The 18,449-nt window shown below is 43.5% G+C and overlaps 1 protein-coding gene across 1 annotated transcript; it reads right to left on the bottom strand.

Annotated features, from left to right (window-relative positions):
- Positions 1 to 1,683: 1,683 nt before the first annotated feature.
- VSIG10L2 (V-set and immunoglobulin domain containing 10 like 2) lies at positions 1,684 to 17,182 on the bottom strand (the record flags this gene model as incomplete). Its single annotated transcript, XM_083368893.1, has 12 exons — positions 1,684 to 1,712; positions 1,947 to 2,092; positions 3,209 to 3,233; positions 4,021 to 4,143; positions 8,309 to 8,614; positions 9,186 to 9,476; positions 10,053 to 10,313; positions 10,695 to 10,955; positions 12,598 to 12,873; positions 13,187 to 13,462; positions 14,855 to 15,202; positions 17,107 to 17,182. The coding sequence occupies 12 exons, from the start codon at positions 17,180 to 17,182 to the stop codon at positions 1,684 to 1,686; spliced, it is 2,418 nt and encodes an 805-aa protein (XP_083225019.1).
- Positions 17,183 to 18,449: the final 1,267 nt, after the last annotated feature.

The raw sequence follows: 18,449 nt of genomic DNA, 5'->3' as shown, positions 1-18,449 counted from the left end.
ATCTAGTTAATTCAATTTATCTGTTGTATCATAGGATGGTGAGGGTAAAAGGAGGCAAAGCTTCAAAACAGCATGCGCTCATCTTACTTCCATGCAACTCAAATGCTTGATTTTTCCATCCTGAAGAAAGCAAGATGTCTCTGATACTAGCGCATGAAACAGTTTAACAGGATCACCAAAAAATTACAAGGTTCTTAACCAAAAGTTCAGCATTTGTTGATCCACGAGTTCTGTTCCAGTGGCCCAGCTGTGATCTCCACAACATCTGCAACCCCAGGCAAATATATTGCCTCAAAGTTATCTAGCTTCTTATGCCTGATCCCATATTGTAACTTCCCTGCCACTTTGTCAGTTTACGGAAAAAGACCCCTTCCTATTTTTGCAAAATAGCTCTTACTCAAAGATGCCCTTTGGATCTGTGGGGGGACAAGGAAATTTCTTTGGATAGGGTCTTCTATTTTTCCAAAGTCCTTGTCTGGAAAGGTCTCGCATAACAAAAAAACTGGAATGACACCTACAAGTTCGTCTGCGCACCAGTTATTCCCTGTGCTTCTTTCTTTTGCTGATCAAGGAGATCTTTAATCAACCTATCCTACCTTGACTGCTAAGGATGCAGATGTCCTGGTAGTCATGGGGTGGCTGTCACTGTGATTGTAACATTAACTCGATCCTCGGGAGGAGGACTGGGGGCTGGCACATCTTCCTGGGTCCTTGATGGATCCTCTGAGATCACCACATCTTCCTCCTGAATTGCCTCTGCAGAAAACAAATCATATATATAAATGCTTGTTAACTATTTAGATTACCTTGCTAGGCCCCAAACATGGGACAAATCTTTATTTACTGTTTCAGCCTAACCGAAGGCCATCCACAGGCAGTAGTCACAACAGTGACAGCTCATATTTGTGTAATTTTTAGATTGCTAACAAAGAATTAAAGGGAGACTGATATGCATTTCAAACTTATTTGTTTTCATCAGTCAGCCATACCCTTCTGAGATAGTTGTGTGTGTGTGTGTGTGTGTGTGTGTGTGTGTGTGTATATAAAACACAAGTGCTGATGTGCTGATGAGCTGATGGAAGAGGAGCAATCTCTAAGTAGAAATTCTGAAACCCAGCTGTTTCCATTCTTTGTTTCAATGGTTTCCAGATTCATGTTCAACATCAACAGATGATCAGGGCCCACCAATAACAACTGAGAAGAAGGAGGTTTGTTTGCTAATCAATGTGTTTCAAGGGGCATGGTCTTCTAGAACAAAAGGCCAATACAGAGGGATGAATGACCAGACAAAAGGGGTGTCTGATACCTTCGCCAATGTACAAACTAAAAATCTGAAAGCAATCAAGACACTTATGAAACTCTGACGTGCATCAAATCTCTCTTTGATTACAGGAACAAGGAAACTATTTTTATGCCTTTTGAGGAGCTGGCTATTTCTCTCTTCCAAAAATAAAATAAGCCAAATATTTTTCAGTTTAAACAATAGCTTGCAAATTTGAACTTTCAGTAATCAAGTTTTAAATAGCCTCTTTCCCCCCACTTTTTTTTAAAAAAAATTAATATATGGATTTGCTACTTTACCTGGGAAATTTATAGCTGAGAATGAAACTGAATCTATTGACAAAAAAGTTTTGGGGCCAATGGGATACCTACACACTAACTTTGACTCTAGGAAATATATCTTCAAGGACCCACCTGCGTGATGTAACCTCCTAGGAAAGCAGGAATTGGGTGTTACGTCAAAAGGCACATTTACTTGCAGAATTTTGATTTCCTTCTCTAATACCCAAAGATGCAGCAACAAGGAAGACCCTTTGGCAAAACTTCCCACCTTCAAGGGTTCTTTTCCAGTGTGGCCAAGGAAATGTTTCAGGGTCTGCTCTTGAACTGATTCATTCAAATAAGGAAATGTGCTGAGACTTCTGTGAGATTAATCAGGGGGTTACCTGCTGGTGTTTCTCCAGTTGTTGTGGAAGTCTCTCCCACCTGCTCGTTCGCTTCTTCAACTTGCTCATTGGCTGCATTGCTAATTCCTGTTGGCACCTCAGCAACCTCTGGAGTCCTTATTTGTTCACGAGTTTCAGCTCCAGCCCTAAGGAGGAGAGAGGCACTGACCTATTATCGGCCTTATGCAGTGGTGTGCTTCTGCCGGTTCGCACCACTTCAGTAGAACCGGTAGCTAATTTTTTGTTGCCCAGGCCCAGAATGGACTTCCAGAAGCAGCATCCACACAGAGAAACAGTTGTTCACATATTTGAATCCCAACCACTGGCCTTATGAGGTAGACCAGACTGGGAACATGAGCAGATGAGCTAATTCTACTTTATTGTAAGGCGGCATTAATAGACTCTTGCAATTGTGAAAGTAAAAAAACTTCCGCCATCATTTTTTCCTGCCTGATAACTTAGGGTGGATCCTTTCTAAGCCTCTTACTCAGTTGTGGACTCCTCCCCCTTTTACCTTATCATTTACCTTTCCCCATCTTGGCACACTTATGGCCGTTTGCTAGTCCCTGCCACCTGTTGCTACAGCCACCATCCTGAAAGCTGCAAAAAGTGGGCCAGTCTACCTACTGTCAAAACTACTCGAAAGAAAGCTTTTCTATAAAGGTTTGAAGATCAAGTTTCTCCCCCCGGCAGTGAGCCAGAGTGGTCAATAAACCTATCTGCAATGAATGCGATTTAATTATTGTGGGCTGGTCTTGAACGTATCGTGCTTTCTTGTCTTTTTCATTCTGTCTGAATATATTGGTTTTAATCAATCCTACATGAGCCACCCAGAGTTATAATTTGTGAATTGGGCAGCAATATCAATGGATTCAACAAATAAATAAATAAATAAATGGCAAAGCATGCCTGTGTGTATACATGTCTAAATTATCTAAATCGCTCTTTAAATATCGATGCCGGATTAATCTCCACGGTGATATAAAGTTCTGGGAAATATGAACTACACACTTTGAGGCAGCTCAGAAGATTCTGCTTGATATAGATGGATAGAAATATTAACCAGCTTTTCCCAAATAGGTCTTCTTTAGATTTGTTGAACTACAGCTCCTGGGTTATCTGCAGATCACTGGCATTATAACCCAAGATAGCTACAGGACCATAGATTGATGAGAGGGTATAAGAGCAAGAATTCAAAGGGAGAAAGTGGTGGTGGGAAAATAAGAGACAAAAAGGGGAAAAAAATATGAGGTGTCACTTACATTCTGAAGAGCAGGTCATGTAACCCTATGTGACAGGAGAAAGAAATCCCATTTTAGAAACTAATCTGCAAGGACAGCTAAACTATTCAAGGCTACATCAACAAGGACTTTAGAGAGACTCTTTCCATGGCAGCGTCATGCCCTATCTTGTAGGGAGAATTTGCAATTATGTTCCACAAGCACCAACTCAGAACATTGTATTTCCATCCTGCTAAGGCTGTTAGGGGTAAATACAATTTCTGCTTAAAGATGGCTCTCTGCTGAGGTATAACAATTGAACAGTACACTTTCCATTATTTTAGTGACAACTTCAATATTCATGCAAGAGCCGTGGTGGCACAGTGGTTAGAATACAGTATCGCAGGCTAACTCTGCCCACTTCCAGGAGTTTGATCCTGACTGGCTCAGGTTTGACTCAGCCTTCCATACTGCTGAGGTCAGTAAAATGAGGACCTAGATTGTTGGGGGACAAAATGCTAACTCTGTAAACTGCTTAGAGACGTATGTAAAGCACCACAAAGTGGTATATAAGTCTAAGTGCTATTGCTATTGCTATCTATTGCTGCTTTATCATATGGTCTTTAGTGCACAAAACTTGCTAATGTGAGGAGAAACATTACCGTAGCCATCTCAGAATCTGTGGCCTACTGGCAGAACTAAAGTAAGGAGACAACCACTGAAATGACTTCCCAGAAAGATGTGTGGGTGACTCGACCATTTCTGACTTTTTGTGCTTGAAAAAAACTTTAGGAAGGATTTCCAGAGGTCCCATAACCAAGCTGCTAATTGCCCCCGCAGCAACTACCACTCACTTGGATTATTCTCCCGGTTCCGAATGATGTATTGAAAAGCCAGGAGAGAGATAACTGTTGCCACAATCATTCCTGCCATCGCAGCACCGATCACCACAGGATATGCGTTGAAAGGAGGGTCAGCTGCAAGAGAGAAGAAGCAGTAGATGAAGGCAGTGGAGTTCTACCCGGACCAGGTCTTCAAGGCTTTGGAGAATGATGTGCCAGATGTGCTTTCTGTTATTTTAGCCCCTCCTTCTCTTGCCCAATGCTTTCCAGATGGGTTGAAGTTCAGCTCATCAAATTCACCATCTGGCTAGAGGCTTATAGGAGCAGAGGCACATCTGCTTCATTCTTTAAGAAGAAGGTTCTGGAAGCAATAGATTCAGCTCCATGGGCTTATTGTTTATAAAATTGTCTGCCAAGGTGGATTAGTTGGAGGATATTTATATATCGGAAGGTAAATGATGACCCACCGTTGAGTCAACAATGTCTTCTAATACAGTACTTCAGCATCTTTGATTTTCAGATAGACACATTTCTGAATCAAGCTCCAGCGGTTGCCAACAGCTACCATACTGTTGTTCTCAGAAACCTATAGGAATCATGTCGACCTCAGAGGCTGCCTTGGAAATGAATGTCCACTTTTCACCATGCCAGCAGCACAGTTTGTCCTTAACTTTTTAAAATTAAATTATATAGTTCAGTTAGAATAAGGTTCTTTGTAGGGGCCAAGAAACTCTCCATGGGATTATTCTTTCTGCAATAGCTTCCTGGTAAGCTTGTCAAATTTTGGCGTGTTTTATGTTACTTACTTCTTTCCCTTCACCTTCAAGCAAAAAGAAATATTATCTCTCCTGGAAATATCTGTGGTAAATGATTGTATAGGATAATCATTAGTTTGGGTGTGCTGTTTCCTTGAGATATAGTTTGACCTTGTGCATGAAATAGCCCTACTGTTGGCCTGCTTTAGAAACCACCTTCGCTAGGTGTTAAGGTTGTAATTCTCTGAACTGAGGAGGGTTAGGGTCAGGGTTTAGGGAGAGTGGGTGTTATGGGTTGTTAGGGTGAGTGTTATGGTGGATATTAGGGAGAGTGTTATGGTGAGTATTATGGTGAGTGTGTGAGTATGAGTGAGAGCGTGAGTGTGAGTATTCGTATGAGTGTAAGGGTTAGGGTTAGGGCGAGTGTTAGGATGAGTGTTATGGTGGGTATTAGGGAGAGTGTTATGGTGAGTATTGTAAGTATGAGTGTGAATATGAGTATGAGTGTGAGTGTGAGTATAAGGGTTAGGGTTAGGGAGAGTGTTAGGGTGGGTGTTATGGTGGGTATTAGGGAGTGTTATGGTGAGTGTTATGGTGAGTATGAGTGTGAGTGTATGAGTGTAAGGGTTAGGGTTAGGGCGAGTGTTAGGGAGAGTGTTATGGTGGGTATTATGGTGAATATGAGTGTGAGTGTGTGAGTGTGAGTGTGAGTATGAGTATAGGGGTTAGGGTTACGGTTAGGGCGAGTGTTAGGGTGGGTGTTATGGTGGGTATTAGGGCGAGTGTTATGGTGAGTGTTATGGTGAGTATGAGTGTGAGTATGGCCCTCTTGGCAAACCATCATCAAAGCACCTGATCAATAGGACATCTTCCCCCCTCCCCCCTACTCCATTCCTGGGCAAAGAGATTAAAGCTTTTAAGAGAAGAACTGGTTTGGGCAATGTCAAAGGGAATGAGGTTAAGCAAGGCTCTCTGTCCTGATTAAATTGTTCCCCTCTATTGCCTGTAGCTAATTTTAAAGAGGGTTGTTTTCTTAAAATATCAGGAGATCCAATTACGGAACTCTGGTGTTAACAAGTCGTTCTTGCCCTCGGCAACTCTGCATCTTGGGACGATTCTTTCTCTGCCAAAGGAAACCTCAATGAGGCTTTACACAAACTCCTTTCTGGCCTTTTGGTTCTCCGAGCGATCTTCCACTCCGCATCTGTTTCCAATCGTCTCCGTTTTTTCAAGAGAGGACTTTGCTTGTTGTTCTTGAGCATTTCATTTTGCTTTGCACCTTCCAAAGGCTCTCCCCAAACCTCACCCAGGCTTGCTTGTTACGACAGCTGCTGCCCTTATGAGGAGAAAGGATGAGGCGGCCATCTTTGTTCACACATGGCAGCGTTCGCTCAAAACCACCAAGGCGGCTGAGGTCAGAAAAACAGGCAATTTTGCTCTTGTGCCGTCTGGTCAAATCCTGCTTTTGCAGGACAAATCTTGGCCACAGAAGGAAATAGCACATCAAGAACAGGCAATGTTGCTGAATTTCTCCTGTTCTTCTCCAACCAGGTCATAATGACATGAGGGCCACCTGCTAATTCTCTACATATAGTGTTGAAGGTGACTGGAAGTTCTATGCCATTGTAAATTGTATTGTTGTACTTTTTTCCCCCTCTGGGCAATGGGTACTTTCATAAATCAGCATTCCCATGTGCTTATTAATTCAGAGGAAGGCAAGAAGATGCAAACTTGAATACCCATCTGATCAAGAGGCCAGGTCTTTTCTGCTGCCTAAGGACCTTTCGTTTCTTTGTATTTTATATCTTATAGCAAGAGCACAAATCTGTCAACATGGGCAGAGATTTTTCACCACAATCAGGAGAACAAGCCCGGACATTATTTTGTAAGAAGCCCTTTAGCACATTCCAAGAAGATGAAGTACATTTCCCCCCAAAAGAAGACTAATGTGGAGCAAGAAAGATGAACTTCATCATGTAATTAAGAAGTGATGTCATACAGAGATGAAAATCCTGTCAAAGACCATCTCTCCACGCATCCCACCCCAATCGTCACCTTGAGAGATGTGTGCAGCCACCCACATGACCAAGAACTGCAGCCCTCATGCAATAGAGCAAGACACACAGAGGAGAAACTGAGGTGCACCAAATGCAGAGGTGGAATAGCACACTAGAAGGCAAAGAGAGACTCAAAACAGATGCTCTGGAAGAAGCAATGGCAGAAACGGTTCTTTCTGGCCATTCTACAACCGCCACTAGCGCCATCACCATCTTATAGTAGCAATTGTCGTAGTTATTTTAAATTGAAGAGCACTCAGAACTGAATATGGAATGTTGCCTTTGATCAGGTCAGCCATATTTTCGTAGTTAGCTCAGAACTATCTTTTTGGGAAGGAGGTTTCTGGGAACTGAGGCAACCCAAGCTTTGAGAGGGAGAAGGGACAAGACTAATTATTTTGCTTATTTATTCCCCACCTTTGTTATTTTTTATAAATAATTCAAGGAGACAAACAACACTCCTGCTGCCTGCTGTTTTCCCCACAATAACGACCCTGTGAAGTGAGTTGGGCTCAGGGAGAGTGACCAGCCCAAAATCACCCCACTGGCTTTCATGGCTAAAATGGGACTAGAACTCACAGTCTCCTGGTGGTGGGCCCAAAGTCACCAACCAGCTTTCATGGCTAAAATGGGACTAGAACTCACAGTCTCCTGGTGGTGGGCCCAAAGTCACCAACCAGCTTTCATGGCTAAATTGGGATTAGAATTCACAGTCTCCTGGTGATTGGCCCAAAGTCACCTAGCTGGCTTACATCCCTAAGGTGGGACTACAATTTATTATAACTAGTCCTAGTCATGCAGCTTGTCATAATGTATCATAAGTAGGCCTAATTATCCAGCTCATAATGTATTACAATTAACCATAATTACATTATAAAAGGTAAAGGTAAAGGTTCCCCCGCACATGTGTGCTAGTCGTTTCCGACTCTAGGGGCCGGTGCTCATCTCCGTTTCAAAGCTGAAGAGCCAGCGCTTGTCCGAGGACGTCTCCGTGGTCATGTGGCCGGCATGACTAGATGCCAAAGGCTCACGGAACGCTGTTACCTTCCCACCGTATTGGTCCCTATTTTTCTACTTGCATTTTTACATGCTTTCGAACTGCTAGGTGGGCAGAATCTGGGACGAATAACAGGCGCTCACTCTGTTACGCAGCACTCGGGATTCGACCCGCCAAACTGCCGACCTTCTGATTGACAAGCTCAGCATCCTAACCCACTGAGCCACCACGTCCCTCGCAATTACATTATACTACCTCACAAAGTCTCATCAAAAAGAGGTGGACGTATAGATTGCACATATACATAACCTGCTGTTCTTTCTGGCATCCCCAATGAAGTCCACTATCTCCTGCATGCAGAAAGGGCCAGGCATGATCCTCTCATCTAAATGCTCAACTGCCACCTCTTCCTTTAGAAGAACACCTTCCAAAACAGCTGGTTTTCCATACGCCTGTGAATGTGATCAATAGAGATAGCTACTCGAATGCACCTGGGGTCTTCACTTCAGAGGGATGCCCAGTGGTACGATGGTTAACAGCAAGGATGCGAAAAGCATACACCACTGCAGGATCCAGACCACCCAACTTTCGGCCACGGACATCAGGCTCAATGTTGTTGGCCACTGTTTCCCAGCTGGTGGCCATCTGCTTTGGGCCGGTCTTTTTTGCCTCTCTCCTCTGGACTACAAAGCCAGTCAGGTTTCCAGAGCCTCGAGTTTCCCATTCCAGTTCCACCTCTGTACGGGGGCGAGTGTACATCAGTCTGCTGATTGTCACATTGGGTGGGTTTGGGTATTCTGCAAAGAAAGGAAGAGGCATATGGTTGTTGTTTGTTTACGAATGAGAATTCTAGAATCCCTCCCTCTTCCATGGGGCATCTTTAGTTTGGGAAGCAAAGGCATAAGAGAAAAAGGATTTCCAGGATCCCCCTTTGTCCCATGGCAATAAAGTGCAAACAATCATTGAAAGAAATTAGAAAAAAAATCAAAATCATAAGAAGTTATAGAAGCAGGATCCTCCTTTGCAGGGGAAGAAAACTTGGAGAAATTGGAAGATAAATGTGGACATGGTATTCCCACTCCATGGATTTATGCTTCCCAGATTTGGACAATCTAAAGGAGTTTTGTGGTACACCTCAAGAATCAATGGGTGGTAATTAATCAAGGAGAGAAGCAACCTAGAATAAGGAGAAATTTCCTGAGAGAACAATCAGTGGAACAATCTGCCTGCAGAAGTTATGGATGCTCCAACACTGGGGTTTTTTAAGAAGAGATCTGTCTGAAATGGTATGGTGTGAAATGAGCAGGGGGTTGGTCTAGAAGACCTCCAAGGCCCCTTCCAACTCTGTTATTCTGTTATTCAACTTACTTTTTACCTGGAGGCTGATTGTGGCAGAGTCATTGCCCACAGCATTGATGGCAGCACATCGGTAAATGCCGCTATCCCGTATCCATTCTATGTCCTGGAGGGTCAAATTAAACCAAGTATTCTCCTGCTGAAGATGGTATTTCCTAGTGTTTGCTGTAATGGGCTGGTTCTTATTGTTGTACCACAAGACTTCAGAGCCCAAATAAGCAGCTTGGAGGAAGCAGGCCAACTGGACCTCACTGCCTTCAAACAATGACACCTTGGTCCGTTCCACCATAAGCTTGGGGGGTTCTGTGCATAAAACAAAGCAAAGTAGAAGAAACTAAGTCTCAAAACCATCAGCTTGAAGAAGAGCAGTAACCATGCTGTGACCTTTCCCTCCACCCAACAAAGACTCTGGGCCTTCAACATCCAGATGGATGCTTTGCCTGAAGCGCATCTACCTTCCCAATGGGAACAACCTCATACATTAACATCCTAGTAAATCACCAGCAATTTCCACAGTGGCAGCCATATTGCCAAAGTAGTTCTGCATGTTCTCAAAATATCTGGCCAGCCCCCTGAAATTACTTGCTCTGAATTTTTCCTGCTTTGCAACAATCCTCCAAATTCTCCAGAAGAGGCTTCTTCACCATTGGCTCTTTTCAAATTGGAGGATATCTAGGACTGAGGCCAAGATCAAAGGGAAGGCCAAGTATAGTACTAGAGGACAATTAATTACATGATTTGGTTGTGACTGAATAAAGAGACAGGGAGGGAGGGATCAGCTTGGGACAGGTAATGGAAGAGTGTCCTTCACACTGCAATGAGCCAGTCAGTCCTCCCTTCAATCTGTAATTCTTTCTTGACCCATATTTATCTGCTTACCCAGCCAGACATGGCACTCAGCAGTTCTTGCCCACAGAGGGTGAGCTGCCACGCAGGTGAATGCCTTGCCTCCAAGGGTGGTGTTGGGCTTCATGATAAAAACATTGTGTGATGGTTTCATGCCTCCTAGCACATGATGCCTCCAGTCTCTCCACCAGAGTGTCACCTGAGGGTCTCCCCCTGGCCAGTCACAGGTCAACATGAGGAATTCATTCAGTTTGGTTGCTATGACACTGCAGGCCAGGCTCCCTTTTGGAACCCCTGAAATGAATTGGTAAGATTTCAGAGGCAGCTTGCCTTGGCGTACTTCCTAGGATTCCTAATAATCGTGATTATTAGCAAGGTAACTTTTCATAAATAAGACTAATCAATAAGCCAGAGACATTATCATAAAGATGAGCCCAACAAATTATTATAATCTAAGATAGGAAGGAAGGAAGGAACTGTGCCTGAATATTGAAGGAGGTGATTACCACCCTGACTGCATCGAGTTTTTTGTCCCCATAATTGCATTTCATTAAAAGAAAAGAAGGGGAAGTTTAATTAATCATAGATGGTTGCTGTAGCATAATTAGCATTTCAGCATCAACATTTGAGAGTCTCAACATCTGTCTCTGAGAATTGCAGGAGGCTGGTACTCACAGACAGTGGTCCTGCAAATGGCGTCCTTTCGCAGGGCTGGATGGGAAGCCAGGCAGATATATGAAGTCCCATTGAGAACATCTGCACCCCAGTGGATTTGAATAGCTCTGGAGAAGCTTCCCTTGTCGGTTTCTTCTGCCTTTGATTTTGCCCACCGCAAGCGCACTGAAGGGAATCCCCCTGGCCATAAACAATGCAGAGCAAGGTCTTGGAAATTGGAGGCAGGTAGCGACATGCAGTTGAGCTGTCCCTTGGGCAGATCTGTGCACAGGGTAAACATCATATCAACAGCAACGAGGACTTACTGGGGCCAAAAACATCCATGGAGGAAATAAATCAATAAGGTGGCAGTGGCGAAGAGCAGAGTCCCATCCCTGCTGCTTTGGTATTAGACACAAAAGCTTCTTTGACCCGCCAGATGTTTGCATCCATCTTCTCCACGCCCACCCAAATCATTGCTCTCACAAGCCAACCTCTCCCCAAAGTTGCCCAGCAGTTTATGCATTGTCCTCTCAGAATCTCATGACTTCTTGGCCAGGGGTAGGAGATATAACAGATATTTGCTTATTCTTTGCATTGGCATACTGTGGAAAGCTTTGATGACAGAAGTGGCATCAAGTGGCCGAAGGAGACAGAGAACCCTTGCTGTGAAAAAAAAAAGTTGGCAACTTCCTGCTTGCAGGTATTCCTTGGTGGGAAAAGAAGCTGGGGGAAATGGATCTACTGCCCTCTCTCTTTACACTTTCCATTGGTCGTTGCACTAAACCACGGAGCTGAGAGTCACTTGGGCAAACTCATAATTTATGGCTTCTTCTTTTGACACCCTCATATTTTCCTTAAGCTTTGAATTCCTTTGGTTTTCCACCTCTGTAATCCTCTCGCCCATCTTAACTTATTTATTGCTAAAGAACACAGTCATCAGTGCAATAGCCTTATATGAATGCATGATAAAGTCCTGGGTGTTGGGTCAATCTCTTTGAAGTGGCCTCCAATGAAATAATGTCCTATGTAAATTCTAGCCCTGATCTCAAATAAGATTGTTTCCTCTATATGATGATGAGGGTTTCATTTGTGAATTTATTTAGTTTGCAAAGAAAATGAGTTTGGAAAATGAGTTTCCCCCACACCCCACAGCTCAAATTCTTTATGGTACCATCCAGATAAAACTGCATCACGTGATAAGGATGATGGTATAGAAATTGGGAGGCTCTACATAATTTCAGGGAATCTAAGTATCTTTGAGGGGTTGCTTGTTTTGAAATATCCTAGCTTAATTTGGTCAATGTTGTTATCAAACATCTATTTCAATAGTCCACAGGCAACAAACGTCACAACAAAGAACCTGATTTGGTCCACCTGAAGAACATCTGGCTGCTCTCTGCTGCAAGACACAAAAGCAACATTGACCAATGACTATTTTCCCATTATATTAATTCTTTTAGCAAGTTGGCCTCCTTCTCCGTGGCTATTCCATACAGTAATCCGTGGATTCTCCCCCCCCCCCCCACTTTTGTCTCTCTTTTGCAAAAAAAGACAATTTGAAGAATTTGACCAGAAAGAACAGAGACTCTGTTGACACAAGACATAAAAGACCTGGCTGGCCACATGAAAAATGCAATAATCAGGCTACAGAAAAATAACTGTCTATCATTCTATCAGAAGGGATGCTAAAATGTTACTACAGAAATTGGAAACCATGGTAGAAGAGGCAATCACCACCTTCTTATGGAATTTATATTTTACACCAAAATTATGTTAGCATCTTTCTTTTGGCATCTTTTCGGCTGTGCCAGGATGGTAAAGTTTGGAATAGTAAATTAAAAAAAATTAGAAGACAGAGGGATAGGAAGGAACAGAACATGCTAAAACCTCATGCCTGGGAAGATAGGAAAAGGTAACTTACAATAGACAGTCAAGATAATAGTTGCCTGGGTCCGAGTATTCAGATGCATATTCTGGGCTAAGCAAGTATAGATGCCTGTTTGAGTCCGTGAGATTCTGGCAATCACATACTTCTGTCCGGAGTAGACTTGAGAGCTGTTGTAGAACCAAATGTAGTGGCTGGGAGGATTGGAAGGAGCTAGACATGTCATGATCACTTCTTCTTGTTCATTGGCTGAGAAGCCACGTTGGTTAATTGCAAATGGCTCTATGCTGATCACTGGCTCATCTGGACCATCTAGAGAAGATTAAACTGGTTAACAGAATGCAATCTGAAGAAGGTACTTCTGTTGATGAGATGCTGAGCATCTGAGGATAGACCTCCCCAGTCTGGTGTGCTTCTTATCCACTGGAGTTCCTATTCAATCAAGTCAATACGTCAGGATCAGAAGTGGACCAGATAGGGGAAAAAAATCTGACACAATCCACTTCATTAGGAATTGTCTGTTTTATTTAATGGTCTATACCTGGCAAGATTAAGATCTGACTGGCTGCACACAAAGTTTCCCCAAAATAGGAAAAAAAAATGGCCTTATTGACCGGTTGCTTACAGATAACATCCAGGTACATCCCATTGCTGGTTTGGCTGTTGACCTCATTGTGAGCTGTGCAAGTGTACCAACCCATGTATGTCCGGTTTGCTGAGGTCAAGTTTAAAAGAGGTGTGACTGCTTCGGCAAGAAGTACCGTGCCATCTCGGTTAGTGTAGTGCTGCCAGGAATAAGCAATTGGAGGTGTCCCTTCTTTCACCGTGCAGATCATCACAACCAGCATGCCTTCCACGGGTGTTGAGTTGTTTATCTGCAGAAAGGGCTTGGGGACTGGGACTGGGGGAGAAAAGCTTACTTAAGAAACCTATTTTACTTAACCTTCCACCCTACAACAAGTGGGGAAAATGATTTCAAAGGTAAAAGGTAAAAGTAAAGGTTCCCCCGCACATGCGTGCTAGTCGTTTCCGACTCTAGGGGCTGGTGCTCATCTCCGTTTCAAAGCCGAAGAGCCGGCGCTTGTCCGAGGACGTCTCCGTGGTCATGTGGCCGGCATGACTAGACGCCAAAGGCGCACGGAACGCTGTTACCTTCCCACCGTAGTGGTCCCTATTTTTCTACTTGCATTTTTACGTGCTTTCGAACTGCTAGGTTGGCAGAAGCTGGGACGAGTAACAGGCGCTCACTCTGCTACGCGGCACTCAGGATTCGACCCGCCAAACTGCCGACCTTCTGATCGACAAGTTCAGCGTCCTAACCCACTGAGCCACCATTAAAGATTTGGTCTCAAAAAGATTACTTAATTCTGGCTTATATTGCAAATACTGTGGGTTGAAGTCCCGGAGGACTTCAGCTTACACTTATAGAGAAAGCATCACAGTCTTGTTCAGACAAGAGGCAGGAATGACAGACAGGCGTGGGTGGTTTTTTTCCCCCCATAATGCAGTTTGTTTGTTTGTTTGTTTTTAGCATCTGAACATTGCACCAGAGGAGTTCTTTGCCTCCCTCCCTCTGCTGAAAACACCAGGCTAACTGCCCAAAGAAAAGTAACAACTCAAATTGTCTTGTGATCAAAGGCAAAGATGAAGAATTGTTGAAGGTGAACGACGTACCTGGGAGAGAGAATCCTCCATCAGCCAAGGAGCTTTAATAATTTGCATTTGACCAGCCTGATTGGGGGCAAGAACAGCTGGCCAGGGATCATCAAGACTGAAAGGCTATTTGCAACATTTGATCAGTTTGTGCAAGGATAAAAGTTTTAATCCTGCATCATCAACTGATCTGATGACTCAATCAAACACACTGTTCTTTTTAGGGATGCCAGGAGTGACCTTCCTTCCTTCCTTCCTTCCTTCCTTCCTTCCTTCCTTCCTTCCTTCCTTCCTTCCTTCCTTCCTTCCTTCCTTCCCTCCCTCCCTCCCTTCCCTCCCTCCCTTCCTCCCTCCCTTCCTTCCTTCCTCCCTCCCTCCCTCCCTCCCTCCCTCCCTCCCTCCCTCCCACCTATCTCATCTTGAGGCAATTTTCCTTTTAGCAAGGAAAGAGTTAGGTAGAATGTAGGGTCTTTATTTAGAAGCAGGAATAGTTCCTTTGGGTCCGACAGGATTATGAGGAGACTAAGGAATTGAGCCTGATCCCCCTTCGTGTTTGCAAGATCAGAGGGAGAGTCCTGGAAATCAGCTCTCAACTCATTTCAGCCACAAACGCTCTATTTCCTCAGAAGCCGTGACTTACCCAGAACGAGAAGCTCAAGGTAGAAATAAGCCACTTTGATCTCTCCATCTGCTTCGTACATTGCTTGGCACATGAAATGTCCTTCAGCAGCTTGTTGCAGTCTCTTAATCTCTAAGGTGCTGTTCTTCAAACTGACTTCTCCCAGAATGGCAGAGGCCTTCTCCACCCTGGACTCAATGCCATTGCTGATGGCCACGGCTCTGGGAATGAGGGAGCCCGGTTTGGTAAAACTCCAGAAAACAACCATCGGCTGCACTATGTCACCACATGTCAGCCTCACTGAGTGGTTATGCACCCCTTTGACCATTTGCTCATCATATTCTGCATCTTCCAAAGGGTAAAGCTGACCTAGGGGAAGAATGAATGAATGAATGAATGAATGAATCAATGCCAAGCTTTCAGGCCTCTCTCCAATGACTCATATTTTTATGAATAAAAATCAGTCGGTTCTCCTCTCATTCAGTTTAGGAAGACAGGAGCTTCACAGAATCCATATACTCCTGAAGACCAATTTCTTGAGAAGGCCATCAGAGCAACAAGATTACTTGTATTATTCATTTCTAAGCCACTTTAAAGAGGGAGAACCGTTTCAGGTGTGCCTGTCCTGCACAGAGGTATTTGGCTTGTGGCTGTGGGGCAGTGGTGGGATTCAGCCAGTTCGCACCGTTTCAGCAGAACCAGTAGCTAATTTTTTGTTGGACTTCTGGAAGCGGCATCCACACAGAGAACCGGTTGTTCGCATATTTGAATCCCACCACTGGCTGTGGACCAAAAGACGTTAGCCTTTGATCTGGTCCAGCACGTTGCTCCACCTGTGTTCAGTTCTCAGCCAGCCTTCCTTAGTTTAGCACCTCCATCCGATTGCTATGATCATCTTATACACCTCTAAGCGAAGCTTTCATTTCACTTGACTGTTTTGTTCTTACTGTACGGTTATCTTTTATGTTGTTGATATGATTGGTTTTCATCCACCCATCAGAACTGTAAAGAATGAAGAAGGGTTTGAACATATTCAACAATGAAGAAGAAATGAATAAACATCGCTAATCTCAATGTACACATGTTGTACTTTGACAATAAAGGTTTATCATTATGTGTGTGTATGTGACAGAATCGGTGGAAACCTGGAGAAGTTGCTGTTGGAAGGTTAAATTTCCTCATATTGAGGTTCTAATCATTGTTCTGTTGATCCTAAGGCAACACCTGTTACGATGGACCAGTCATAGGTAACAGCTAACATTTGGCTGTTTTTAAGCAAAGGAAAAGGAGGCACGCACAAATCCTGCACCATTGCTGATATAGCGACTGCTATAAATACATTTGATAGCAAATTGTGCTTAGATTGTAAGCCGCCCTGAGTTTTCGGAGAAGGGCGGGATATAAACGGGATTAAAAAAAAATTGGGCATTCTGTTCTCACGGGGTTTTTCAGAGATGCAAATGCCAGCATTAAAATTCTCCAGTGTTGTTTTTGTCCCTTCAGAAATTTGCAAAGAAAGAAACAAAGTCTAAAGAAATTAATAGCATCTCAGAAAAAAAAGACTAAATTGCAGACAATAGGCTGTCTTCAAAAACCATGCTTCTGTTAGGAAACTTCACACTGAATAACACAAACATCAATACATTTATGTACTGATGAAATGCAAGCTAGGTCATTTGTATTTTAAGCAAAATGTTTAACGAAATTTACATTTACAGTGAAATAAATTAAGGGAAGAGGCATAGAAAGTGTCCAGGGTATTTTTGGTGAGATGGGCGGCCCTACAAATTTGATAAATCAATAACTATAATACTTACACAATAACTAGAATAGTTACACAACACCACAAATGTAAATAAAAATAAAAATATTTTCTATAACTTTTTTTTTAACTTCAACACTTCAACTTTAAACACACACACGCACACACAAACACCATACTAGACTTCTGTACTGCCAGCTGTGTACCCTGGGCTGAATCCCAACTTTTGTGATAGCAACATGTTCTCCACCGCATCTAAGATCACAACCAGGCTGTCATATTCACAAACAAGAGAAGAATTCAAAAAATGCAAGTAGGAGGCAGCCATCACTGTATCTTAGGAACTTCTATCCAAGCCCATTATCTTATTGTAGGACTGAGCCTCTAAATATTGCACCACTGGGACGCCCAAGCAGAAAAAAGAAATTTATTTTGCTTGTTTCATAGGTAGATATACATAATATTTTTTGCATTGCAGCTGGCGTGGCAAAATTGCTAACAGGTTACTCACCGTAAGCCACTGCTGGGAGGATATAAAGGATTTTCAGCAGGCTAAGTTGTAGATTCTTTGCCGATCCATAATCCATTGCTCCATGTCATTGCACAAGACAAGACCCAGAAGACAGATCCTATGAGTTCCTTCTAGAGCTGCACATCTCCCCAACTTCCAGGCAAGCCATGGACTTTTTCCACTTCCTGTTTCTTCTGCAGACTTACTAACCTCTGTGACTAGGGGACAGGTCTCTCTGTCTCTTCTTTCAGTCTCTCAAAGATAAAAAATGCAGCCCTCATTAGGCTCGGATTACTCCGAATTGTCCCCGATTAATCTTCAATTATTCATTTATTCTTCTTAATCTCATTTCCTCGATCTATTATGCAGAAGCTACTTTAGAGAAAGAGTGGAAATAGAAGTCAACCTCCTATGCTTTGAGCCTCATCAAGTTGTGGTTTCATACTAGTGAAAGATAAGGACTAACGGCATTAAAGTCACTGAAGATTTTTAAGAAGAGACTGGACATTCACCTTTCTGAGGCAGTATAGGTCCGTGGTGGTGAACCTATGGCACACATGCCACAGGTGGCACACAGAGCCCTCTCTATTGGCATGCCCGCCATCGCCTCAGTCCTAGGCTTTCAGCTGGGTTTTATAAAACTTTTCTGCTTTAGGCCTCTGCCACCCTGTGCAAAAAAAGTATACTAAGTAAACTATACTTATTTTTTTTTAATCTGATTTATATCCCGCCCTTCTCTGAAGACTCAGGGCAGCTTACAATCTAAGAAGCACAAATCAATGTGCTTAGCAATAGCCTTCATTCTATGTATAAAGGTAAAGGTAAAGGTTCCCCCGCACATGCGTGCTAGTCGTTTCCAACTCTAGGGGACGGTGCTCATCTCCGTTTCAAAGCCGAAGAGCCAGCGCTTGTCCGAGGACGTCTCCGTGGTCATGTGGCCGGAATGACTAGACGCCAAAGGCACACGGAACGCTGTTACCTTCCCACCGTAGTGGTCCCTATTTTTCTACTTGCATTTTTACGTGCTTTCGAACTGCTAGGTTGGCAGAAGCTGGGACGAGTAACAGGCGCTCACTCTGTTACGCGGCACTCAGGATTCGACCCACCAAACTGCCGACCATCTGATCGACAAGCTCAGCGTCCTAACCCACTGAGCCACCGCGTCCCTTCATTCTATATATATGCCTGCTTATTAGGGCTTTTGCCCCCCCTCCCCAAGCGGCATTATTACAAAGTCAGCTTATTGCCCCCAACAATCTGGGTCCTCATTTTACCTACCTCGGAAGGATGGAAGGCTGAGTCAACCTTGAGCCTGGTGGGACTCGAACCTGCACTAATTGCAG

This window comes from Vipera ursinii (assembly GCF_947247035.1).
Source record: "Vipera ursinii genome assembly, chromosome: 8".
Taxonomy (NCBI): domain Eukaryota; kingdom Metazoa; phylum Chordata; class Lepidosauria; order Squamata; family Viperidae; genus Vipera; species Vipera ursinii.
Note: the sequence above shows the minus strand (reverse complement) of the source record. Positions and strands in the feature narration are given on the sequence as shown.